Source organism: Lissotriton vulgaris, chromosome 1_1, assembly GCF_964263255.1.
Source record: "Lissotriton vulgaris chromosome 1_1, aLisVul1.2, whole genome shotgun sequence".
NCBI classification, from domain to species: Eukaryota; Metazoa; Chordata; class Amphibia; order Caudata; family Salamandridae; genus Lissotriton; species Lissotriton vulgaris.
Genome location: NC_141685.1, coordinates 1,489,871,442 through 1,489,897,987, shown reverse-complemented (window position 1 = coordinate 1,489,897,987; position 26,546 = coordinate 1,489,871,442). Strand labels below are relative to the sequence as shown.

The 26,546-nt window shown below is 46.8% G+C and overlaps 1 protein-coding gene across 2 annotated transcripts in view; it reads right to left on the bottom strand.

The window, feature by feature from the left end:
* RSBN1L (round spermatid basic protein 1 like) overlaps positions 1 to 26,546 on the bottom strand; it is a 350,429-nt gene that overhangs the window by 22,083 nt on the left and 301,800 nt on the right. For both annotated transcript variants that reach the window (XM_086967371.1, XM_086967369.1), the window contains exon 7: positions 9,919 to 10,027. In XM_086967371.1, the coding sequence (XP_086823497.1) occupies positions 9,919 to 10,027 (109 nt within the window). The remainder of the gene's footprint in view (positions 1 to 9,918; positions 10,028 to 26,546) is intronic.

The window sequence follows — 26,546 nt, the reverse complement described above, 5'->3', positions numbered from 1 at the left end:
GAAGCCTGACAGGAGGGAACACTTTCTCAAGCCTTCCAAAAAATCCTTGATCACAGGGATCTGGAAGAAGGAAGTCTGTGAAGGGCTTTTCCTGTAGGCAGTCAGCGCAGCGAGATGAACCTTAATGGAATGGAAATTAAGGCCAGACTGCGCAAAATGTAGAAGATACGGAAGGATGACATCTCCCTTACATGTCGTTGGATCATAGTTCTTGGACTTGCACCAGATGCAGAATCTCTTCCAGTTGTAAGCATAGGAAGTCCTAGTGGAAGGTCGCTTAGCCTCCTTCAGTATGTCCATACAATCTTCTGGTAGATTCAAATGGCCATATTGCACTATATCTGGAGCTATCCCGCCTGCTCAAAGACGAGCGGTTGGGGTGCACCATCTGCCCCCGAACTTCGTGAGAAGGTCCGTCCGGCACGGCAGCCGTATGTGAGGAAGGAGAGACCGGTAAAGCAGGTCCGTGAACCACCACTGCCTGGGCTATTCCGAGCCGATCAGGATCATCCGCGCCCTGGAGTGGGCCAGCTTGATGAGCACCGCCGGAATCAGGGGAATGGGTGGAAAAGCGTACAGAAAGCTGTTCGACCAGTTGATCCATAGCGCATTCCCCAGCGTCCGCTGCTGTTAGTACCTGGAGGCGAAGTCTCGTCATTTCCTGTTTTCGGCGGTGGCGAACAGATCTATGTCTGGAGTCCCGCACCTTGCGAAGACTTCTCCTAGTACTTTGTCGTTTAGGACCCATTCGTGGTTTTCCTGAATCAGTCTGCTCAGTGCGTCCGCCTGAACATTCTGCACACCCGGTAGATGGGTAGCCGTTATCATCAGTCTTCTGGCCAGAAGCCAGCGCCAGATCGCCTGCGCCTCCTGAGACAGAGTGCGTGATCTCGAGCCCCACTGCTTGTTGAGGTAATACATCGTGGTCGTATTGTCCGTCTGTACAAGAAGAGAGTTGGTCTGGAAGGACGGATGAAAGGACTTCAGCGCCAAGTGAACAGCTCTGAGTTCCAGGAAATTGATGTGATACGCGGACTCTGTCGGGGACCACATTCCTTGTATCTGTAAGTCTCCGGAGTGTGCCCCCCAGCCGTGGAGAGACGCATCCGTCACGATAGTCTGCGTGGGAATATCCTTGTGGAAGGGAACCCGTCTGAGGAGATTTTCCGCTGAACACCACCACTTCAGAGACTGAAGAGCATGCAGAGACAGCCGTATCTTGTCGTCCCAAGACCCTTTCCTCTGATCCCACTGATCCTCCAAGCACTCCTGCAATGGTCTCATGTGCAGCCGTGCTTGTGGCGTGAGGAAGATAAAAGAGGCCATCGACCCCAGTAGAGAAGACACCGTCCTCACTGTTATAGAAGGAGCGGTCATAAAGCCTGAGCCTTCCGAAGGAGTGATAATCGTCTCTCCTCCGAAGGAGACACGCTTGCTGACAGCGTATTGATGGAGGCTCCCAAGTACTATATGCACTGGACCGGAGTCGTGACAGTCTTGGACATGTTGATGTGCAACTACAGTTTGTTCAAGAGAACGCAAGCCTTCTGGAAGTGCTCTTGAGCTTCCGAGAATGAGGAGGCCTTGATCAACCAATCGTCCAGGTACGGGTAGACAAGCACCTTGTACTTCCTCAGGTGTGCCCCTACCACTGCCATGCACTTCGAGAATGTTCTGGGCGCAGACTTCAGCCCGAATGGCAGTACTGTGTACTGATAATGATTGGCGCCGACTTGGAATCGCAGGAAATTCCTGTGTTTCTGTGCAATGGGCACATGGAAGTAAGCATCCTGTAGGTCTATAGCACATAGCCAGTCTCCCTGTTGCAGCTGAGGATAAATCTGATGCAACGACAGCATGCAACATTTTCTCTGCAAATCCACTTGTTTGCTTGTCGCAAATCCAGAATGGGCCTGAACTCGTTCTTGTCCTTCTTGCGAACCAGAAAGAACCGTGAGTACAGACCTCTTCCCCTTTGAGACAGAGGTACATCTTCTATCGCCCTCTTCCATAACAGGGTATCGGCCTCCGCCTGGAGCTCGCGCATCTGAAACTGCGAGCTGACCGGTGGTGAACCGAAGACTGTATCCATTGCAAACAATATTCAGCACCCACTTGTCCTGAGTAATTTCTCTCCATTCTGCCAGAAAAAATTGAACGCTTCCCCCACCAGAGTGGGTAACGGATGCAGGGGAAGTAACCGGTCAGGGCCTAAACCTTTGTTCGCTGCTGCGGACTGCTGGCCGCCTCTGCCCTTCTGGTGCTTCTGGAAGGGCCTCCGGAACTGCTGCTGCTGTTGTTGCTGCTGTCCCGAAGCCTGTCCTCGCCCTCTGCCCTGCGCCCCGAACCGTCTCTGGAACGGGCGGTAGGTCTTCTTCTCCTTGGGCTTCTCCAACCCGACAGCCGTCAGGGTCTCGGCCTCCGCTTTCATGCGGCCCATCTCGTCGGAAGCATGCTTGCCAAACAGGGTGTCTCCCGAGAAAGGCAGGTTGGCCACCCGTTGTTGAGCCTCTGGTTTGAGAGACGCAAGTCGAAGCCAAGCGTGGCGCCGTTGGTTGACACCATGGCAGTACCCATGCGCCGCCAGCAGGGACACATCCGCAGCCGCGCTGATGAGTTGGTTGGACACCAACATCCCCTCATTCAGGATCTCCTGAAAATCTTCCTTCTTCTCTCGAGGAAGGAGCTCAGCGAATTGCTGGAGGGACTCCCATAGGGCTCGATCATATCGCCCTAGCAACGCCGCGGCACTGCCGCCTTCATTGTGGTAGATGCTGTCCCACAGACCTTCCTGCCAGCCGAGTCTATCCAGCGGCTCACCTTATCAGGAGGCACTGTAGACGACGGGGTGGTGGCATGCTGCTTCCTAGCCGCCGTCACTATGACCGAGTCAGGTTTCGGATCCATCCTAAGAAAAGCCGGTTCAGAATCCGGAGCCCGGTACTGGTACTTCTTGAGGAGCCTGGAGGGGGCCGCCTTCGTCACCGCCGGAGTGATCAACAACTCCTCGGCGGGCTCCACCAATCCTGGTACTAGAGGCAGCAACGGTCGAGACAGGTGCTTTTTATGTAGCGTCTCGAAAATCACGGACGTCGTGGGCGTAGGCACCGTCACCCTGATGCCCAACTTAGCCGCACCCCTCAGCAGAACATCTTGGAATGAGACGTTGTCGTCTACAGGCGACACCCTCGTCCCTGGGGATTACGACAAAGTCGGAGAGTATTTTCCTGGTCTCAGAAGAGTTTGTGTGGTATCTGGATAGGCGACTCCTGTGGCGTCGTCTTGATCTCGTCTACGACCGGTGACGACTACACGATCTCCCCCTTCGGTCGGAGCGAGAACACGATCTCCTCGGCTTCAGACGCTCCACCGGCTTCACAGGAGCAGGCGACTTCGGACGCTCCAAAGGCCTCATAGCAGCAGGCGACTGCTGGCACCCAACAGGCCTCACAGGAGCAGGAGACTGTGGCCTGACTGGGCTCCTCGGTTGAGGAGTCCCCTTAGGCGGCGTCTGGTACCGTGGTAGTAAGGCCGTCCTCGGTGGAACCACCGGCGGTCCAGAAGGAGGAAGCAGAGGATGAAAATGAGGAGGGGGAGGTGGAAGAGGAGGCAGAGTGGGATTCCGCGGCGGAGGATCCTTGGGCAACGGAGGAGGAGGGGTAGGTGTCCTCGGCTTAGGAGGTGTATATACCTTGGAGAACACAGAGCCCTGCGACTCCCTTTTCTTCTTAGGCGGAGGCGATGGCAAGGCAGAGCCTATCGGCGCACGTCGGCGCATCACAGAGGAACTCCTGGCGCCAGAACTCCTGTGCTTCTTTGGCGTCGAAGAACGCCGCCTCGATGGCGACAGACGTTCCCTCGACGTTGTACGCCCTCTTCTCGACGGCGAATACCTCCTCGACGGCGAACGCCTCCGAGACTTCGACATCCTCCTCGACGTCAAGGATCCCCTCGACGACGACCTTCTCCGATGGCAAACGGCGGTGTCGCCTCGACGGCGAGCGCCGATGCGACGTCGATGACTCGACGCCGACAATGAAGATATCGTCAACGGCGATCTCGACGACGGTCTAGTCAGGTCCCTTGACGCCAAATGTCGACGTCGTCTCGACCCAGAGCCCTGGGGAGATGGGGAACAGACTGCTGTCATCCCTCTCGACGCCATCGTCTGTGCTATCGACGCCAGCGGAGAACATGGACGTTTGCTGGTCTTCCTGCCCCTGGAGAGCCCTCCAGAGGCCTCAGCATGGGCAGATGAAGTATGCCCAGACCCACCTGGTGCCTTCAGTCTTCCAGGCCCTGGAGCCTGATCTTCATCCTGTCTCTTAGGGTCCTGCTGGAGAAGGACTGGCAAATGTTACGCTCCTCCGGAACATGAGAAGAGGGAAGGGCGATGATGCACACCTCGTGTGGATCCGACTTGGCCTTCTTCCTCAAGCACTCTGGGCATTTGTCAAACAAAGCAGGCATTGTGACAAATAAAAGAGTGCTTAAAGACACACACAAGGAAGAAAGCACCAAAGTACTTCAAATGAAAACACTCAAACACTTGAAAAGTGAAAAAATCTGTAAAGAAACCCTAGAAAGGGAGAGCTCAATGCTCCAGGGTCCTGCTTGCAGGAGCCGGAAAAATAAACTGAAAGTAAAAGGGACCTGCTGTGCATTCTGGGATACAGAGAGAGTTCTGGAAGGTTCTCTTAAAGGCACAGTATCCTGTTCTGAGCCACATAATGGCAGCCTATGGGGCTTGTCTGTCCACCACTTTCTCTATCATTCCAGAGGCTTCTGCTGGTAGGGGGAAGGATTTTCTCTGTGGAAAACACTGGACAGGCTGTGCTGTTTGTGGGTTTTTGGTGGAATTTCTAGTTGAAGTACTGGACAGTGTAGCTTGTGGATATAGGCTGCATTATCTGTCTTTAAATTCTCTCTTAAGTGTCTGTGCAGGTCTGCAATTTTTGACGACTTAAGAGATTATTTTTGATTGCTCCGGGGTCCAAGCACATGGGCGGGACTATTCACTAGATGTTATGTTATGTTAAAAAGTCTTATACCGCGCACGTTCACCGAAACGGTTTCTTGGCGCTCTTGTGTGACTATACACAGAGATCCCCTACTACAGAATCTGAGATCTATGATGGGTCTCAATATAAAGTCCTGTTTTGGGTTGAGGAAGTACAGTCCATTGTTGTGCTCACCTTCTCTATCGATCCTCTGTGTAAAAGGTTTTGTATTCTTTTACAAGCTCTTTTCTTTCTCTTAACATTTGGGATAGGTCTTCTAGTTCTATAAAGTAGCCAGTGCTTCATGATGTCGAATAGCCATTTGTTGGAAGCAATTTCTCTTCAATCCACAAATTAAACCTCCCAGCCTGCACCCCAGGTTTCTGGGGCCTCTTTGAGTCACATTGGTGGCCAAGACTGGCCCTCTGGTTGTCTGGCCTGTCACCCGTGGGCTGCCTTGAAAAGCCTATCTTTGTGGTGTTGGGTGCTGCTGCTACATTTTTGCTTTCACTGTACATAAACTGTCTGTGTGCTCTAGGTTTAGTGTATGTCAGGCTGAGAACAACCTCTGCCCAGCAATTTCTTGGAAGGGGTAGTCCCTCTTATATAAAATCTCCTAAATTGCAGTGCCCTCATCACTTTGGCAGTATTGTTATCCTTCATATGTTGGGAGGAGTGATCTACTGCTGCTTCAAACACACTTTTTTCCACGAGGGGAATATTTACGATGGAGGCATGAACCTCTTGTTTGAACAAAGACTCCACTATCCAGGCATGGTTTCTTAAAATAGTGCCAGCGCATATCTGTTTACTAGAACTGTGTGCTAACCCAGGGCGGATTTCAGGCATGTGTTGGATATGGTCTTTCCTCCTTGGATGACAGCTTTTGCTGTATTCTTATGATTGGTCAATGAGATGTCGCCTAAGATCCTCTAATTCTATCTTCTGTTGGTTTCCATACGTATTTAGAAAGGCATTGGAGTTTTCTATACATTCCTTTGTAGCAGTGGATCTCTCAATTTTTCTTCCCACCGCCTCAGTCCTTTCCTTATCGGATGATGTTTCCAAGGATTTTGGAGCACTTGCCCCTCTTCCTAGCAATGGCGCCCAGACAATGACTGAGTATGCTGGATCATCAACCCTGATGTATACTGGTTCCTGCATGGAGTAATAATATTTCTTCTACACTCTTGGCGTCACCCCCTTAGAAGATGTTGGGTCTCTGAAAACTTCCTTGTCCTGATCAATAATGCTGGGTAGCAGAGGTAGGAATTCGGGTTTTTTGGGGTTGGAAGGTGAGGCTACATCAGGAAGTATGCTTCTGTCAATTCTTCCTTTACCTACATCCCAAATGCATCAGCTGCCCGGTTTATGGCTGCATTATATATGGAGATATCATCGGAAGGTGATGTCTAGCGAGGTAGGAAAGGGGCCCTTTTCCAGTGGGGAGTCTGTACCAGGTCCTGCCATAGATTTTCTTCTCCTTCTGATGTGTCTAGTATTGGTTGTTCATACTGTTCCACCTCATCACAGAATTGCTCTTACTCTGCTTCCTGTGGTTCAGGGGCTGTTGGGGGAGGGGGGATTCTAACTCATCCAATTCCTCCTCTCCTCTTTTGTAGCAAGGATCTTAAAACTCTAAAGGAGTAATCAGATGGCATGTTGTTCAATGTTGGGCAGTCTGAAAGGGAGAGGCTTCTCGGTCCTGAAAATACAACTTCTTTTCCTTCCTCTGATCTCAATCTCCTTTCGGAGTCTAGGTTTTGTCCCAATTCTGTATCTTTATGCTTTGACCAGTGGAGGGTGGTTTCAGATAACCAAAGTATGAAGTGTTCAGCTCTGCCCACTGTGGGCATACATTCCTTTGTCTGCTCAATGCCCTTTGGTACCTTTGAGGTCATTCGTTGTGTCCTCGACATAGCACCACTCTGGCTGTGACTCCAGTTTCTTCAAGCAATGGTCATCAATTGAGAGCCGTGTTTGGGCTGAATCGTGGCATAATGTGCCCACTTTAATTTTTCCTGGACTTTAAGAGCCTAGAGAGAAACTCCTACATGCCTTACTCCTTTTGACTTTAAAGTCCTCGGGTAGGCACCAATGTTCCCTCTAATTTATTTCCTCTGTGTGCGGCACTGGAGGGTCTCTGTGCGCTGCAACCATGGCTATGTGCGCCAGGAACCAAACAGCGCGTGTCTGCGGCACCAAATGGCACTCAAAACGTTTACTTTAAAAAGTGAAAAGATGATGCATTTTCACACATACAGAGCCACAATAAGGGTCTTAAGGGCAGTTTGCAAATCGTTTTTTGTGCCTTTATGTCCTCTGTCCCATTCATTTTTGTGACTTTCTGCCCTCTGTCCCACTCGTTTTTTGTGCTTATCTGTCCTCTGTCTGTGTCCCACTCGTTTTTTTGTGCCTTTATGTCCTCTGTCTGTGTCCCACTCGTTTCCTTGGGCCTTTCTGTCCTCTGTCTGTGTGCTGCAGCTATGCGGTCGCGATTCCCAGTTCCTGTGCGGCTCATGCCGCGGCCGGCGGACGTCAGGAGCTAGATAGACTTTCATTTCTGTGCTTGTAGGGTTTTAGGATTTAGATTTAGAGCGTTTCAAAGGTCGCGTGCAGATGACATATTAAGAGCAGATATGGGCGCATTATTATCCAGGCTTCCTTAGACGAAACTGAAGGCCGTTGTACAACAATTGCTGCTCAAGTCGACTCACACAGTAAGTTGCCTCAGTGAGGTATCAGCTTTCTTCAAAGTGTACTTCCATTTTTTATTAAAAGCGCTAGCGCGCTGCCAGTAATACTTTCAGTGCCACCAGAGAACTTAATTCAGCACAGCTCTCGTGGTCGGTATCTGTAACTCTGTGACAGCACCTTCTGAAAACAAATGTGTGCAGGTGGGGTCCTTCTGTTCTGGGCAGTGTTCAGGCTCTGCATTCACATTATGTTACGCAATTATTTCATTTTCCGTGGTCACCTAAAAGCGATCTTGGAAGTTCTGTACTTCGGTTTCATGTTACACCTGGTAGTGATGTAATCCGTACTGAAGTGTGCACGTGCCCTGCTCTCCACATGCGGCCTAAGCAGAATATTGCTAGTAAGACCTGAACGTTTGTTTTTTTTAAAAGACAAAACAAAAACCTCTTTTTGACGAGCAGTAAGTTAACATTCATCTTAGAAAGGGGCAGTAGGTAAGTAACTTTGCAATTCAGAGACTATGCAGCAGCTTGAAAGTCTTTCCAAGGCTTATTAGTGTTTTAAAGGGTGTAATTTCTGATATGGCGCTTTTTCCATGGGCTTATGTGTTTGGTTTTATTTCAGGGGGGAAATGTCACTATCACTGAGAAATGCAGTCTGTCTCCGGTTTGAAGACCTTTTTAGAGTTTCTTGTTGCCCAAGTGGGTGTAATTTCTGATATTTATCGGTTTCCCTAATCTCCATTAGTTGATTTTGCCTGCGAGTCAGTGTGACTCATAGTCTTTGAAATGTCACTCATAATTTCACTCTGCCTGTGTCCACTCGTGCCTTTATGCCCTCTTGACTTCTGTTCCGCTCGTTCCCCAGTGGCTGTGGCCTTTTGTTTAAATAATGCTGATAATCAGAGCCCCTTCACGGGCTCCGATTAACAGCAATACTTAAACAAAATGCCACAGTCTGCCCCGCGCTTTACTAACAAAAGCGTAGACCCTTTCCAAACACAGCGCGAGCACACGCTGTGTTTGGAAAGTGTCTACGCTTTTGCTAGTAAAGCGCGGGGCAGACTGTGGCATTTTGTTTAAGTATTGCTGTTAATCGGAGCCCGTGAAAGGGCTCCGATTAACAGCAATATTTAAACAAAAGGCCACAGCTTGCCCCATTCCCACACACCCACAAGCGTCACAATCCCCATCAGCCCCCCGCCTCCTTAGCTGCATTCCTCACGCCCGCTCCGCCGCAACCACCGAAAAAGTGCTCATGTTCGCGCCGCTCGCGTTTGAAAAGCAGCGAGCGGCGCGACCCTCTAGCGACGTTCTGTGTGCGCGCTCCACGCTAGGTGGTGCGCGCTGACTTGGGGGGAGGTGCGCGCGCGCGCGGCTTAGAGGGAACGGTGGTAGGCACAGAATACAAGCTTTAGGTTTGCTCTTCTGTGCAAGTTTATGGCAGCACTTTTGGCAAAATGTATGCATCTCTAGAGAAATGTAGCACCCCCGACCACACATTCTCTGACCCACTTAGCTGAAGCCAAAATGAAAAACCTGCGTCTTTGGGTTTTTTCTGTTTTCCTTTGATGAATATCCGTCCTTTTCAGTGCTTCTCGTCCTTGCTCGGCAGTGTCTCTCCTGCCTTCAGTGATCTGCGACCAGAAAGACCATGTTTCTGAACCAAATGGCGGTAAAATAATCTGCTGATGGATACCATGCACTTGGTTATTATGGGTGAATGTCTAACATCATAGGGGGAGGGACTGCCCACTTACAGATCGATCCCCAAAAGAGAATACATAAATAGGGACATTTCTGGGCCCAACCATTAGATGGTGAAATAAGGCACTTCATGTGAAGCCATTCAAACTGCAAAATATGCTGCTTCATGAAGAAGCCTTGCCGATTCGAAAGACTGTCACCTTCAGAAATTAGCAGCCCACTATGTACCGGTGCTTATTCCTATGATCAGCTTCTCCCATCTAATCCAACCGCAAACATTCAACCCACTAAAATACAGGTGGGCCCATGGTACAGGGTCTAGAATATGGAAGAAGCAACTACATAAGTGTCAGGAAACTCCTGAATGCAAACAACTTTTAATTGAGAACTTTCATACATGACTGAGCTAGTTAGGAATACGCATTCGGAGGTTCATTTTGTATCTAGCTGCACATTGTACTGCAAGCATCCAAAAGGCACGGAGTATGAGCACTGTAAAATAGTAGTATTTTTACCTGTGATAGTGGTGGTTCATACAAATCTAGTTGTAGTCGTTGGACAACCTCTAAGAAATCTTCTGCATGAAAACAAATTACATCTTTGGTTATACGAGGCTGTTCAGGCCTAGAAGAAAAAAAAATCCATAAATAATCAGAAGATACAAATTCAACAAAATAAATACAAACTTCCATGCCTAAAGGGCATGTTCTAAAACAAGATGTAAAATATAAGAAATAGATTAATGAGTTTGAAGAATGTAATTATGTGAAAAGAGGGCGAAATCATTGAAATATCTGTGCTAAAAAGTTCAGCAATAGCGTAAGATTTAGAACACCTTACATGTCTTGATGCAATTACAAGAACTATAAATAATTTTACAGATTAGTATCTTAATACCCTCAACACTATTAAAGTGACAACTATGAATGTAGTATTATTTATTCATTTGAGGAGTATGTATTGCTATGTAAATAAAATGCCTTTTTACTCTTTTGTGGATACTTTGATCTAACAACTACAGAGGCACTATTGCTGCCTAGGAGAATATATATATATATATATATATATTCCAGGAACTTCGTTATCGCATCCGCTATGACCAGGACAAAGAACAAACCAGACCCATTCAGGTGAATTTGCAAATTGTATTCGTGCACTTCTCTCTCCGCCATGACGCGTTTCGGGCCCTTGAGCCCTTTATCACATAACATGGTTAGCCTATCCCCACAATCTGTATAGTGTAAAAAACAGGTCATCTGACCGCCGGGCCTGTAGACATAAAAAACATACTACTGCCTTGCCTCAATGTCAATAAACAACGATGATACATTGAAAGTATATACACATAGTGTTGTTTAAATTTTCATCACCCTTCCCACCCCCGCATGAAAACCTTTTAGGAGTTTTCCTGCTTAATTCCTCTGTAAATATCCGCCAATAAATAAATATATACATAAATATCCTTAAAACTGATATTCATTATACATAACATGTAAAGTTCTAGTTGATATTAGTATATTAAATTCATCATTTGTAAATTCTGCGAATTATGTGCAAAAATTCGCATTCAGATATCTGCAGACGTTTTTTCAAGAGGTTGGGGGTTTGTAGGTGGTGGTTGCAATTACAAGAATTATAAATAATTTTACAGATTAGTATCTTAATACCCTCAACACTATTAAAGTGACAACTATGAATGTATTATTATTTATTGATTTGAGGAGTATGTATTGCTATGTAAATAAAACGCCTTTTTACTCTTTTGTGGATACTTTGATCTAACAACTACAGAGGCACTATTGCTGCCTAGGAGAATATATATATATATATATATATATATATATATATATGTAGTCCAAGTGCCCTGAAGCATAGAAGGTCACACAGCAGCGCCTCGCCAAACGGCTCCTAAATGCAGCTTGCCTTCCTGCTCCTAATACTTTCCATCTGCCAACGCGTTTCGAGGAACACCCTCTTCTTCTCGGGCTGCCAAAATGAAACAACTGAATCCCGCATTTTTTCACTGTTTGCTCTTTAATGGATTACATCACCGCCCCCCAGTGGGCGTATTCACAGTATGGGTTTGTGAATGAAATAATCGAACTTACAAAAGTAAAGAAGGGTGCTCGCATTAAGGACTCCATGTCCCAACGTACATACAAACCCATACTGTGAATACGCCCACTGGGGGGCGGTGATGTAATCCATTAAAGAGCAAACAGTGAAAAAATGCGGGATTCAGTTGTTTCATTTTGGCAGCCCGAGAAGAAGAGGGTGTTCCTCGAAACGCGTTGGCAGATGGAAAGTATTAGGAGCAGGAAGGCAAGCTGCATTTAGGAGCCGTTTGGCGAGGCGCTGCTGTGTGACCTTCTATGCTTCAGGGCACTTGGACTACAAAACATAAACGCGGCAGCCCGGCCGTGAGAAGGAGCACCATCACCGTACTAAGCTGGAGGAGAATTCCACACACCAGCAGGGTGAGGCTGTTGTTTTACACTAATTAAGACATGTTCAGCATCAGTGCCTAATATGCAAAGATAAGCCTGCCGAGTGCTCAAACCTACTACAGGATAAAAAAGCGCCTTGAAACTGAATGAAATAATCGAACTTACAAAAGTAAAGAAGGGTGCTCGCATTAAGGACTCCATGTCCCAACATACATACAAACCCATACTGTGAATACGCCCACTGGGGGGCGGTGATGTAATCCATTAAAGAGCAAACAGTGAAAAAATGCGGGATTCAGTTGTTTCATTTTGGCAGCCCGAGAAGAAGAGGGTGTTCCTCGAAACGCGTTGGCAGATGGAAAGTATTAGGAGCAGGAAGGCAAGCTGCATTTAGGAGCCGTTTGGCGAGGCGCTGCTGTGTGACCTTCTATGCTTCAGGGCACTTGGACTACAATATATATATATATATATATATATATATATATATATATATATATATATATATATATATATATATATATATATATATATATACACACATGTATTTTATTTGCACTTATATAGTGAAATATGAAAATAATGTGAGAGGTGAGTCAGTTATTTGTAATGAGAAGGATAATTAAAGGAAAGAAGAGGGAAAAGGTTTGCATTTAAAAATCGCTTGCTACCCCCTGATGAGGTGTTGAAGTGCTATTTTGGCGAGTAGCACGCTGTTCCGGAATCCATGAAGGATTAGTGGTGAATTAGTATAATGAAATATGAAAGTAATTTGCATGATGAATACGTTAGTCAGTAATTTGGATTAAGAAGGGTAGTGGTATATATATATATATCACTTCTGTGGTCAAAACTGGGAACAGAATTTTGCTCCATATATATATATCCTACTGGCAGTCGCCAGTAGGTAGTTATAGTTAGGATTTTTTTCAATGCAAAATCTCAAAATTCTATTGTGAATAACTTTGGCGCCGGTTGACGAATCTGCCTGAAATTTTCCTCAAATTTGCCTCCCGAAGCTCTGGTCCTTCTTTGAAAGTTTGGGGGGGATTCGTGAAGCGGGGGCCGAGATAAAAGGGGGGTCTCAAAACGTGTTTTCCCCATGTTAATTTCCATAGGGCGGTCGAACTCACTTTTAGCCCAAATGGCTGAATGGATTTCCATGGAACTTGGCAAAATTGTAGGGACTGGTAGCCCGATGTGCCTTTGCTATGTCTCAAGATATGTGCTCCAGTGGATTTTGAGTTATTTAGTTTCAAAAAAATATATATATCTATGGCCGTGCCCCGGTACGCGCACCGGGCGCGACACGCGAGGTGCTTACGGAAAGCTGATTGGCTCTCGGGTGTCTGTAAACATTCGAAACAGTCCGGACCGGCCGCCATCTTGTGTCTCGGTAGGATAGAGACACAAGAGGTGGAAAAAAAAGGGGGAAATGACCATAAGGGGGTAGGGTAGACCCCCCCAGACCCTCTAGGTTTGATGTGGGGGCTATAAAAGAGCCCAGCGGTGCAAAAAAATATTTTTTTATTTGCGCGGGGGGAGCGCCCGGTACGCGCACCGGGGAGCGGCCCATGGGGAAAGAAGAATGACAGAGTTTTTAAAAAATGTAGCCTTTTTTTATAAATTGGAGGTAGTTCTAAAAAGAACTGTTTTTTTTCTTCTTTTTGTTGTTTTATATTTTTTTTAGTGTTTTTGGAACATTTTGTACTTTTTTTGGCTTTTATTAACTATTTTATATTTTTTTTGTTATTTTTATGGGGAGAAACGAAAAAACAGGGAATTGAAAATGGCTCAACTGGAGCAAAAAAAAAATAAGAAAAAATTAGGATTTTTTGGGGCATTTGTGGTTGTCCCCAGCAAGGACGATGAGCTTTATGCTCAGTTCACCATAGGAGATGGTCTTACCACAGTGAATACATGTTATACGGAAATCCCCAAACCGTGGCTGAATGCAAGGGATCGTCTCCCTTGCCTCTGGTCCCGATGGAGTAGGTTGCTTTCTTTTGGAGGTGGTGCTTGTTGACTGGGGAGGGTTACTGGCCAGTTCCCTCATCTCTGCAGCAGAATAGTTCATCGGATGCCTGCTCTGCATGTGGCGAATCATGGTGTTGTTTCCAAAAGAGATTTTTTTATTAGGGTTCCCCCTTGAAAGGTCCGTGCCACAGATTAGGCAAGTCACCTAGGCCGCATTGACTTTTTTCTTGCCCTCTGGGATCGAAAAAAAACTCCCATACAATGTGTGGTTTTGGCTGGTATGGGGTATTGTGTTCTTGCAGCCACCTTCTCCTCCCCTCCCCCTCCTACTCCTCTTCCTCTTCCTCCTACTCTTGTTGACCACCAATGTAATCTTGTGGTGGTCCTCTTGGTGGTTGTTGTGGTGGTGCAGGTGCTCCAGCTGCTGCTGCTACTGAAGCCATTTCAAAGTACAAAATATACCTCAAAGATTGCAAAACAGGTCTTCCTCAGTCAAAGGACAAAGTCAGAATAAGGAAAAAAGGTGGGGTCTTTCATCATTTGGAAAAAAAAAAGACCTGAACCAATGAGAAGTGTTATTTTCAGGTCACAAGACCAGGGATTTCATCATTATGAAACCAAAACTGTTCTGCACCAATTAAGTGTTATTTTCAGGTCACATGACCCAACGCGCTTACGCTACGCGCCCCGGGTCGCGTCGCGTAAGCGCGTCGGATGTTTACGTTGCGCGATCGTATTCGCTCAAGTGCTTCCGGGTGCGCTTACGCCGTGCGTATCACGTGGACGCGGCTACGCGATACGTCACAATGTTTTCGTTCGCGGCAATAGCGCTAACGGGACGCTCTCCGGAGCGCGCCCTGGGGCTCTTCAAAAGACTACGCTTTCTGGGGCGCTCACCGGGGCGCGCCCCGGGAGCGCTCCAGGGTAAAAAAAAATAAAAATATATATATATATTTATATATATATATACACATACACATTTAAAAATTGTTTTAAATACCAATAAAATATAGGATTCATTCATTTTCAAAATTTTGAAATTCAAAAAAAAAAAACATAGGTTTGGGGCCTTATATATAGTTAGGAATTAGCATTTAAAAAACCTATGAAATTCACTGAAAAATTGATGTCACTGACCATGTCATGAGTGATGTAATATGTGACGTCATCAGCAGTGCATTGCAGGCGCGCAAGTTATAGTGAGTCCAACTAACTATAACGTGGGGATTTCAATGGTTTTCTGTCAGTAAAATTTCCAGCTAACTATAACTGGTGTGAAACCTATGGTTTTTTCAGTGAATATATATATATATATATATATATATATATATATATCTCAAGTTAAATTCTCCCAGATGCTTTCCGCAAACACAGAGAAACGGACACTTTTCTTCTCTCTCGAAAATGGCAGGTATTTTATTTTCCAAAAGAATATATCAAGTGAACTGCATAGTGCAAAAAACCAGACGCGTTTCGGCGATCGCAGTCGCCTTGCTCACTGGAATATATTATATATATATATATATATATATATATATATATATATATATATATATATATATATATCTAGATCTGTGAGCAAGGGCGGACGCCCGAAACGCGTCAGATTTAGTTACTCTCTTTTAATAAATCTTTGTCGAAGATACTACGTCTTGGATTTGCGTGGTCTTTCCTGTCTCTACTATTCTGGTGGCGGCGTGGTGCAAGACTGCAGTTGCTGTGTATATATATATATATATATATCATAGGCGGTGATAGCAAGTGTATATAGTTAGGTCACTGTTTCACCTTGAAAAGCATTTTTTGTTTTCTTAAAAACTTTAGTGCCTTTCAACAGATCGGCATAAAAAAGATTTTTTGCCCACTTAAGGTTAGGCATTTTAGTACGGAGTGGCCAAGATGGTGGCCGTATCAGATGCTCCATAAACTAGCTCTGCGTATAGACCATTAAAAATATCCGGAATCCGTCACCTACTTTGCAGATAAGGCCACAGGGGATGCGGGAGCCTTGGCAGATACCCTGGCACCCTGATCGGGTGGATAGCTGCGGGCACCCGTCCTCCGGATGGCAACGGAGGATTGCGGTGAAGACCGGCCTGGCCGCTTGAATCACAGCCCGGCTCCAGCTCAGGCTGCTGCCGGAAGATCTGTGAGGGTGTGGAGGCGGTAGGTGGCATCAGCACCTCGGTGGGCGGGGAGTTCCAGAGTCCGGAGGTAGAGGCAATTGCTGCATAGACACACGCGGACTGAGGTCCGACGTCTTTGCACCTGAAAGCGATCAGCCTCCAAAACGCCACAACGAACACAAGTGTAAGTGGCTGCGCGAGGCACTGAGGCGTCACCACGCCCAGCGTGAGAACAGCGGTGAGTCGGACTGTGGCCTGCCCAGCGACTGGATCCCGCGTCTCACCTGCAGAGCAGCCAGCAGCGCAAGCACGGACGTCTACATCTGGCTCTGTGGGGCCCGCCATGGACTAAAGGACCACCTGGAGGGATTTCAAAGAACGAGATAGCTCCTGCAGAGGACGAACTCCCAGTGACCATTCAGACTTGATAAGTGGGAAAAGTGGGGAGAAGATGTAGCCTTACGGCTAGAGCCCTTGAGCGCCACCAGAAACCTAAGACTCGGCCTACGACACTCTCGCCGGTACCAACAATGCTAGCCCCCCCCCATATAGCTCCAATTGGATAAGATCTTGGCGGCCATAACTGACACAAAGACTATCCTGCAGCAAGACATAGGTGCAGTATCTTTGGGCCTGGGCCTGTTGAGAGCGGGATGCCTCAAATTAGCCGACCACGTCAAGGGAGTAAAAACATCTATCACAGAACTGAAGCTGGAATGCAAGATGCTCTCCAGCCAAATGTCCCAATTAAGCGCGAGAGTTCAACTCCTTGAAAAAGGAGCCAAAGATACGGAAGGGGACAACAGGCGCAATAATATCAGAGTTGTTGGCCTGCCAGAAGATATTGAAAAGAGGAACATTGTGGAATTTCTGGAAAACTAGCTGTGGACCGAAGTAGTCCCGGAGTCTCGGATTCTCTTTTTTGCACTGGAGCGAGGCCACCGAGTCCCATGAAGACTGCTGGCCCTCGGTAGACCACCCAGACCAGTAGTGGTCAGACTGCTACATTACCCAGCTCATAACATTATACAGCAAAAAAGCGTGCTCGGAGGGCCTCTTTGTTTTGGTCAACAGTTGGGTCTCCTTATTTCCAGACTATACGGCATTGATACAAGCCAAAAGAGCTTCTTTTTTGGCGGTCAAGAAGGCGATCACAGATAATGGAATACCATACTCCCTAATGTTTATCTCCAGACTCAGGATAGCAGTGGATGGCACCACATACTTCTCCAAAGACCCGGACTCCGCCTGGACATGGCTGGAATCACACAATGATGGACGTCCCTCTTGACGACACACTCAAGATCATTTCCTCCCAGGAGAGGGACACGTAGGAGCCCTCGTGGGGCCGTACAGAGCGGAGCCAGGAGCCGGCCAACCCCTTCGCAGACTGAAAGAGAGCGCAACGGCACTATAGGCGGTGGTGGAGATAGGGTTCAAGCAACAGAAGACCCTGGAGATGGATTCCTCCTCTGAGTGGAAATCAGAAAGATCTGACTCGTCTCCTCACAAGGGGGCGAGCCTGGCCTCCCGGTGGTAACACCCCAGACGGCAGATGATAAAATCTGATATCTTTTACTGAACACTGCTTTGCTGTTACGAAACTGTGGAGAAAGTAATGGGGTGGGGTGCAGGGAGAGACAGATTCACTTTGAATTATATGCCAGCTGCTAGGGGACCTTGTCTGCACTCTATTACATGCAGAGCAGTATATTAGCCAGGACAACCGTAATCTACTAACTAAGAGATGGGCTGTTGCAGAGTGTTTTTTGGATGCAACCCTCTTGGCAAACCCCTTCTGGTGAGGCCCTTATAGGCTTGCCAGAGGAGTTATTCACTAAAAATATGGTTGTACCTCATAGTTTGGACAGTCATCAGTTGCTGTACTGCCTGGGATCTGGGAGTAGCTGTTGGGGTTTGTTTGTTTCTTTAGGTTTGTTTTGTTTCTCTTTCCTTCTCTCTTTGGTTTGCATGAGGAGTATAAGACCGAATGGGGGGCTGGGGAGTGACCACGGGAGGAGGGGAGGAATAGGATACAATACTGGTGAAACTTGCTAGCCCCAGACTCTCAGGAACACTCATGTTCTGGAATATTAGGGGGATGGGATCAGCCTTCAAGGGACATAATATCCACAGATATCTTAGACGGAGAGGGGTCTAGGTGGCCATGCTCTAAGAGACTCATTTAGTTGGGTCTGAGATAGATAGGATGAGGCGAAAATGGCGTGGCAAACTCTCGCCACCTCTTACTTGGTATTCGCCAGTGGGACCTTAATATGGATGCAGGCTGGGACGCCATTTGAACTAACCGCCTCACTTATCGACAAAGAAGGCAGATACGTCCTACTGGAGGGCAGATTGTGTGGTAAAGAGATTTAATTAGGGAGTATTTATGCCCCCAACCAAGATCAGACTACCTTCCTCCATTCCCTTACCACACACATAGCAGGTACATCCCCAGACTTGTTAATAGGGGGTGACTTCAACTGTTTACTGCACGTACAACTAGATCGACCCCCCCCCCTTAGAGGGGACCACAGTGAGAAAACTGGTAGCCTGGCTGGGAGATTGGGTAGGACACACAAACAAACGCACCTTCTCATACTTCTCCAATGACCATGGGTTATACACCAGAATAGACCGCTTTGTGTGCTCCCCAAACAGGCCTAGAGCATTGCCCACTCTGAAAATTTAGGGCAAACCATATCAGATCACAACCCTGTCTTAATACGATTTGTACCAATAAGGGAACGCCCACCTGCCCCAATGCGGCGGTTCAACCCGGCCTCACTAGAAGACGCATGCTACGGCAATTCTGTGGCAGAGGCGATCTCGGATTACTTTACTAATAACCAAGGTTCGGCATCCTTGAGTCTACTAGAGTGGGAGGCTTTTAAAGGTGTAATAAGAGGCCAATGTATTGGCCAGACAGTTGGTGTCCAAGCGGAGTTGCAGAGGGAGTTACAGGCCTTGGAACACAACTTGCACGCCCTGGATACTCTCTTAGGACCCAACACAAACTCCAAGAAGAGATCCGAGAGATGAGAAACGATACAATACCATCTTAGAAAAGCTGTGAGCCCACAACTATAAACAGTATATTGCACGAGCTCACAACGAGGAAGGGAAGTCCGCTGGATCCTAGCATGGCTTATCAAGCCTGAATTCCGATGGTCTCCTATTACATACATACAGAAAAAATAGTCCACCACTGTACTCCCCTCACTTATTAATAAGGAGCTCTGTGTCTATAAGAGTTTGTACTCTGTCTCCACACCCCTCTCGGAGGAAGCTCTAACCACTTACCTGGCGCACATACCCCTGGAAAAACGGACTGGAGAGCACTGTATAGAACTGGGAGCCCCGTCACTATACAGGTAAAATGCCAGGCCCATATGGCCTTCCAACCGTATTCTATGCTGCCTACATTGGGATCCTGGCCCCACGCCTCGAAAAGCTATATGCAGAATCCTGGCGACTTGGTGCCCTCCCGGACTCCACCGATGATGCAGTAGTTATCCCTCTGCCCAAAATTAAGGTGCAGGGAGCTAAGGTCACAGAGTTTCATCTCCTTTCCGTGTTAAATTTAGACTTCAGAATCCTTAGTAAGGTACTGGCCCTCCGGCTACTCTCCTACATGAAGGCACTAATACACACAGACCAAAGTGGATTTATCCCTTTGCGTAATGCCTCCCACAACATCAGGAGACTTTCCCATGTAATGTACCACCCCACAACATGTGCGAACCAGAAAGCAATGTTGATGTCTGTGGACCTTGAAAAAGAGCTCGATAGGGTACGCTGGGATTTTCTGTTTGCTGTGTTGAAACAGATGGGTCTAGGGATAAATTGGATCAAGCTCTTATATACCACCCCTGCAGCCAGAGTTAGAACCAGCACAATGTTCTCACCACAGTATCAGGTCAGTAGGGGCACAAAGCAGAGATGTGCACAATTTCCTCTTTTGTTCGCCCTAGCTATCAAACCCCTTGCAGAACTCTTTAGACATAGAGGTCAGGGCTAAGGCTTGGTGGTTGAGGGGTCGCAACATATCACACTATATGCAGATGATGTACTCCTTTATTTGACAAACAGGATCTCAGGTGTGCCCAATGCCTTGGAGCTTCTACAAGCCTTTGAAACAGTGTACGGCCTTCCGGTCAATAAGGCCAAGACCCATGTATTTCTTATCTCCGCAGAGACGGAGAGACTCTTGGGTTTACTTCCAGACCTGATGTGGTCACCCATATCCTTTAAGAATCTGGGGATACAGATATTCCATACAGTGGAGAATTTTCGAGATAGTAACTTAGGAGGGGTCCTCCACTCCCTGAAATTCTGTGTACCCTTTTGGCGATCACTTAAATTGGCCATTATGGCCAGAATAGCGGTCTCTAAAATGGTCATGAGACTTTCATATATTTGTTTTACAAATCTACCAGCTTCCTGGTTCAGAAAATTGGACGCCCTGCTACGTGACTTGATGTCGGATTAGACCAGACACCGGGTGTCGTTGGCAACTCTTCGGCGGCATCCTAAGGAATTAACTTTCTTTTTTTAGCATCTATGCTCCAGTGGATTACACTGTGGCTGGACAGGGTCCCTCAAGAAGAGATAGGACAATCTAGACAGACTTCACAAATAGCACTCTTAGTGGCAAAATAACCCTGAATAGGGATTCAAAATCCCGGGATACGGTTGTCAACAGCGTTATGATATTGCAGCAGATGTGTCCTAAAAACCGTCTTCATATGCACCAGCGTTGCCCCTAGCAGGGCTCCCACATGGCGACCCTCTTACTTACTTTACACCTAGGGGAAAATATCCGCCTGGACAGAAGCCGGACAGTTGGAGACTGTTACCAACAGGGCACCCGATAGAGCAACTAATGGACGTTATAAGTTGCCCCCAAGCCAGTTCCTTATCTACGAAGCATTAACCCGAGCATTCCAAGACCTGTGGGGTGGGGACAGGGGGAACCTGTGACACATGATGTCCTACAGCTATTGGTATTGATGGGCGTAACCAAACATTTAGTGACCTGGTTTTACAAATCCCTCGCGGGTATGGTCCGTGGCCCACTGACTGAGTTATGGAATAGATGGGAAATAATTCTGAGACGCAAACTGACAGATCCTGAATGGCAGAACAAACATGCCTCCTCTAAAACAATCTGTAGGAACACACGGCTGAAATACCTCCAATTCGTGTGTGTATATATAACACCACACAGAATACAAGCAGCCTACTGAGGTGGCCCCTGCATCTGTCTAAAATGCGGACATTTGGATGATAATTTTGCTCACATGGTGTGGGAGTGCCTGCGCCTACATATATCCATATTGGGAAGAGGTGGTCTCAGTCCTAGATTCCACACTAGGGCCCCCTGCTCTTTAGAAGCTTGAATTTTGGGATTATACTAGAGACCAGCCTTGAAGAAAGTAGGCACATGCATCATTGTTAGCTTTTGTTTTTTCTTAATTGCGATTTTTAATGAATCGCAATTAAGAAATCGCAAAAGCCTATGCATGAAGAAATCGCTGAAAAATGTGCGATTTCTAAACATTCCTTAATTGCGAGTCGCAAATTGCGAGTCGCAATTAAGGAATGCTTCCCCATTCATTCCTATGAATGAATGGGAAGACATTCTCAATTTGCGATTCGCAATTAGCGAATCGCAAATTGAGAATGCGATTTCAAGGGTGCAGGGGTGTCCAAAGGACACACATATGTGCACATATGTTGTGCACACACATGCACTAAGGGCATGTGTGTGCACAACATGAAACTTTGAAAAATGCACAAAAGTGCATTTTTCAAAGTTTTCGCAAATTACCATGAGGTTTAACCTCATGGTAATTTGCTCCACCTAATTGCGAAATCGCTATTTTTAAAACTTTGATGCATTGCATTTAAGTAATCGAAAAATGCAATTCCTTAAATGCAATTGCAATTTGAGATCTCGCAAATATTTGCGAATTCTAAAATTGCGAGGGCCTTCACCCTTGATGCATCCCAAAAGCTGATTTTGCGATCGCATGTGCCTGTCAGTTCCTGTACCTGGCACTGGGATTGGCCAAGCGGCGATTAGCGGTAGACTGGATCAACAGAGGGACCATGGGCCAGGGCTTGGAGGGTAGATGTAACCCAATGGGCAAAGGAAGAAGAAAGGACACTGATTCGGGAGGAGGCCAGAGGGATGAGGATCCGTCCTATAGAAGATCTGTGGACAGAGGTGTTGACAGCGTGGGAGCACCCAGGGTACGACTCTAGTGTTGAATCAGATATAAGTACGGATACACCTGAAGAGGGGGAAACCGGGATACCAATTGACAAAGCTGACCGACCACAAAACGGCAAAATGCACGGGGAACACACAAGACTGCAATTTATGACCACCTCCATAGGTTATACGCAATAGCCGACAGTACCAGGACATGAGTTGATAAGCTACAATAAGTGGTATAAGTCTGAGGGTCTGAGAGTGGACGCCCATCTACCTAGATTATCACTCCTCTTTGGTTTCGCGGTAACATCTGATCATGTGGACAACGCTCCCCTTCACCCTCTATCCTCCCAACGCCCCCCTCTTTCTTTTCTCTCCTCTTTACTTTTGTGAAAACTTGCTGGAGGAGTCACAACCTATACTTAGAATGTCACAGCACTGACTATTGAGAAGAACAAAGGGTCTCCTTATTCCTTTGCGTTAACTGTTATTCCGTTTTCCATGTTGACAAAAAGTGACATTTCTCCCATCGGATTTTCTGCTCCTTGATAAGGAAATAAATGGCTGAACGTTCTGCACCAAAATTGGCATAAATATAGAACTTTACCCAAGGAAGGGCCTTGGCATGGTTTGGTGTAAATCCGATCAGTAGTTTGAGTAACAATTGTTTAAAAACTCGCCTTGGTATGAAGAGGTTTAATTGTTGAGATACCTGGACCAACATTCCAGGAAGGTCCATGAGCCCGAAATAAAAAAATGTATTAAACTTGACTGGATGAATGAGCATTTCTTTCCTCCTAACAGCCATTTCAAATCTGTAAATTCAAAGCCAGGTTTGCAGAGCTGAAGCTCCTATTCCTGGCTGGCTGCAATAAAGAACCATTATTGGTAAAGTCAATGGCTCACATCTATTATACCGAATGGCTGTCAATGCCTTTTGTTTATGCTGTGCTGCATTAGCAAAAAAGCTCTACCCCATGAACAACAGGAGGAAAGAAAAGGTGATGCTGCTGCTCCTGGCGGCGGTGTGCCTTTGTAGGCACTCGCATGCGCCATGATGAATGCTTATGACACATGCACAATTTTCTTTTGCTTTACAGATCGGAGATAGATGGGTACATTTTAAAAAAGAATTACAAACCAAACAGCAATTTGCTGCCCAAGAAGAAAAAGCCAAAATGTATAAAAATAAATAGGACTGCAGGGAAGAGGGGTAAATGGATGAGGAAGTTGAGGAAGCAGGTGGGAATCAACGCATATGAGGGAGAACACCACAGGAGAGAAGCACAGAGCATCCGTCAAACCTATCCACAGGCATGCAAATCTGCACTAGAGATCAAGATCACTTGCTAAATCTCTTGCAGGGTTCTCAAACCCAGAAATGGTACAGTAAATCAAGATTCCTACACAAGGTCCAAAAAGGGACCAGGATCCCGCTAGGGTTTGTGAATGATAAAACAAATTCAAAAGGAAGAAACAAAAGAGGCTGAAGGCCAGGCCCTGTGGCCAACCCAGATTGTAGAAAGTTAAGAACAAAGCACAGTATGTTGCGATCAACGAAAAGAATAAGTTACTTACCTTCTGCAATACCTTTTCTCGTAGAGACTCCATCTAACCATAGAATATTCCTCAGGCATCAGACTGGATATGGAAAATCTTGAATAGCAATTGTATGTGCCAGTAGGTGGCGTCATTCGTCTCTGTACTTGAAGTGACGTTGCAGTGCCTATACAGGTACCAACCACGCTGACATCAGCTTCTTTCGTCAATAGTTTTGTTCTATAAACGCAAAGCTACTTAAAAACCAATGCAACTGTTTTGATCAGTGTGTAGTCTCAAAATGGATATTTTTGGGTAAAAGAGCCCAGTTCGCAGAACAGGGAGGACTGGGTAGAAATCTGCAATTAGACAGAGTCTACCAGAAAAGGTGTCACCGAAGATAAGTAACTTGTTCTTCTGACAGAAATTTCTAACCGCAGATTCCTCACCTTAGAATAGATACCCAAGACATACCTTACGGGTGGTGGGCCTGCCAACTGACAAACTAAAAAGTCAAAGAGAACCGAATAGCAAAATGGCTATCACAACAGACCTGCCTGTCAAAGCAGTAGTGCTCCGTAAATGCGCTGAGCGACCGACGTTCAAGTGGCAGCTTGACAGATGTCCAGGACAGGTACTTACGAACGATAACAGTAGTGGTGGCCTTGGCCTTATTGGAGTGATCCCGCAAGCCCTTGGGAGGGTGCTTCTTTGCCAGTGCATAGCAGATTTTTATGCAGAGTATCATTAATCTGGAGATGGCTTGTTTTTGCATAGCTTTGCCTGTCTTTGCTCTAGTGAACCCAATGAAGTGCTCAGCGTACACCCTGTGATCTTTGGTGCAATCAATATAACATGTGAAGGACCAGTTTGTTGAGGAAGAATATGGTGTAGGAAGGCTGAACAAACAGAGCTTGAAGTTGACTGACTGTACTTCGCGATGTACTAGCCACCAGGAAATACTGTTTTCAGAGTTGAGAGCTGCAGAGGGCAGCTATGTAGGGACTGAAAGGGAGAATTCATAAGGAAAGTAAGCATTAAACTGAGGTCCCACTAGAACATCACAAATGGAGCAAGCGGGAACAAATGTTGCAAACCTTTAAAATCGAGTCACAACGGGTGACTTAAATTGGGAGGGCTGATCCTGCAGTCACAAGAAAGTCGAGATGGCTGACATATAACCTTTAATGGCGCCCAGAACAAAGCCACGTGGGGCTAAGCAACAAAACCTCAGCAAGAGGTGAAGAAAGAGCCCACATGCCACAAACTTATCTCAATGGTCGATGTAGACCGTTTTAGTGGAAGGAATTGTCAAAAAACTTCACTTTTTTGGTTCAGCTGCTGTGTTGAAAGTTTCGGAATGATCCGTCAAGCGGGGGCCAAGAAAAAAAAGGGGGCAGGTCCCAAAATGCATTTTCCCTGTGTTATTTCTATGGGGATCTTTAATTTTTCAATTTTTTTTAACAGAACTACAGCCCGACCCGCTGAACGGAATTACACCAAATTTGGCAGAAACCTAGATGTAGGTCCAGGAAGTATGCTTTTTGTGATTTAGTGTAAATCCGTTCAGAAGTTTGAGATTTTTTTTTATAGACTATTTTTCAGTTTACACGTTACAATACAATTATCCAACCAACAAAACGGCATATGTAGACATATTGTTGACTGACATGCAGGACAGAGGGCAGCAGCTGGGGTGGGGGGGGGTGGGGGGGATACAATGGGGCGAAACAGAAGAAGAAAAAAGGAATCCTTGGCAGTGATCTCACAGTGAGGTAAGGACCGGGCATGGCGCTGATTACCAATACAGACATTACTGGGGTCGACCTTCTCGCTCCTCGTCCGATCTGGTCCCACCGGCTATATCTAATCCACTCTCCCCGCTGCCGGAGGTATCCTGCGAAGGGGGCTCCCTCTTCACCAAACCAGAGGTACACATGTCGTGCCATGCTAGGAGGTCGCCTTGCAACTTCTCATCCCTGCGGGGGAGATTCATGTGGGCCTCTTCGGCCAGGGACCATTCACGGACATCTTTGAGGCAGATAGGCACTTCTGGGGACCTTTGCCCCATCCAGGTTATGGCTACCCTGCGCCTAGCAAGCACAAGCATTATTTGTAGAAGCTTGTAGTGGTGTTTCTTTTTCTTGGGCTTCCAGACTACTGCAAGCAAACAATGTAAAAGATTCAGGCATTATCCGGAGACCTTTGGCTGTAACAATCCTTCCTACCACCTCTACCCAGAACTGTCAGACCATTGGACAATCCCATGCCAAATGCAGAAAGCCCGCTTTCTCCTCTGCACATCTAGGGAATCTATCTCCCCTGTCACTAGAGATGCGTTTCAGGGATACCGTAGTTGAATAGGTGCGGTGCAGGAAGTTTAAGTGCGTCAGCTTAAACCGGGCGTTGCATGAGAATGTGCGTGTGAGGGAGGCTATGCGTGCCCATTGTTTCTCCTGCAGCTGGATATCGAGATCCTTCTCCCAGGCAGCCCGGGACGGCGGTGCCGGATGGGAGGAATCCTGTTTCATAACCTTGTACAGGAGAGAAATCAGTTTGCGACCTGTGCCGCATGAGAGAAGGATATCCAAAGTGTACGTCAGCGGTGGGATATTCGGGTACTGGGACCAGGTGATTTTCACCACATCCTGGATTCCCCGGTAGTGTAGGAATAGGCCATGTCCAAGGCCAAGGTTCTCTTCCGCCAGCTCGTAGGTGATGAAGTTCTCGTTAGGAAAGAGGTCGGTCGGTCAGGACTTCACACCCACCCTCCATCCAAGGTTGAAAGGACATTCATCGTCCCATGTCTATGAAGGAGGCCAGTATCCAAA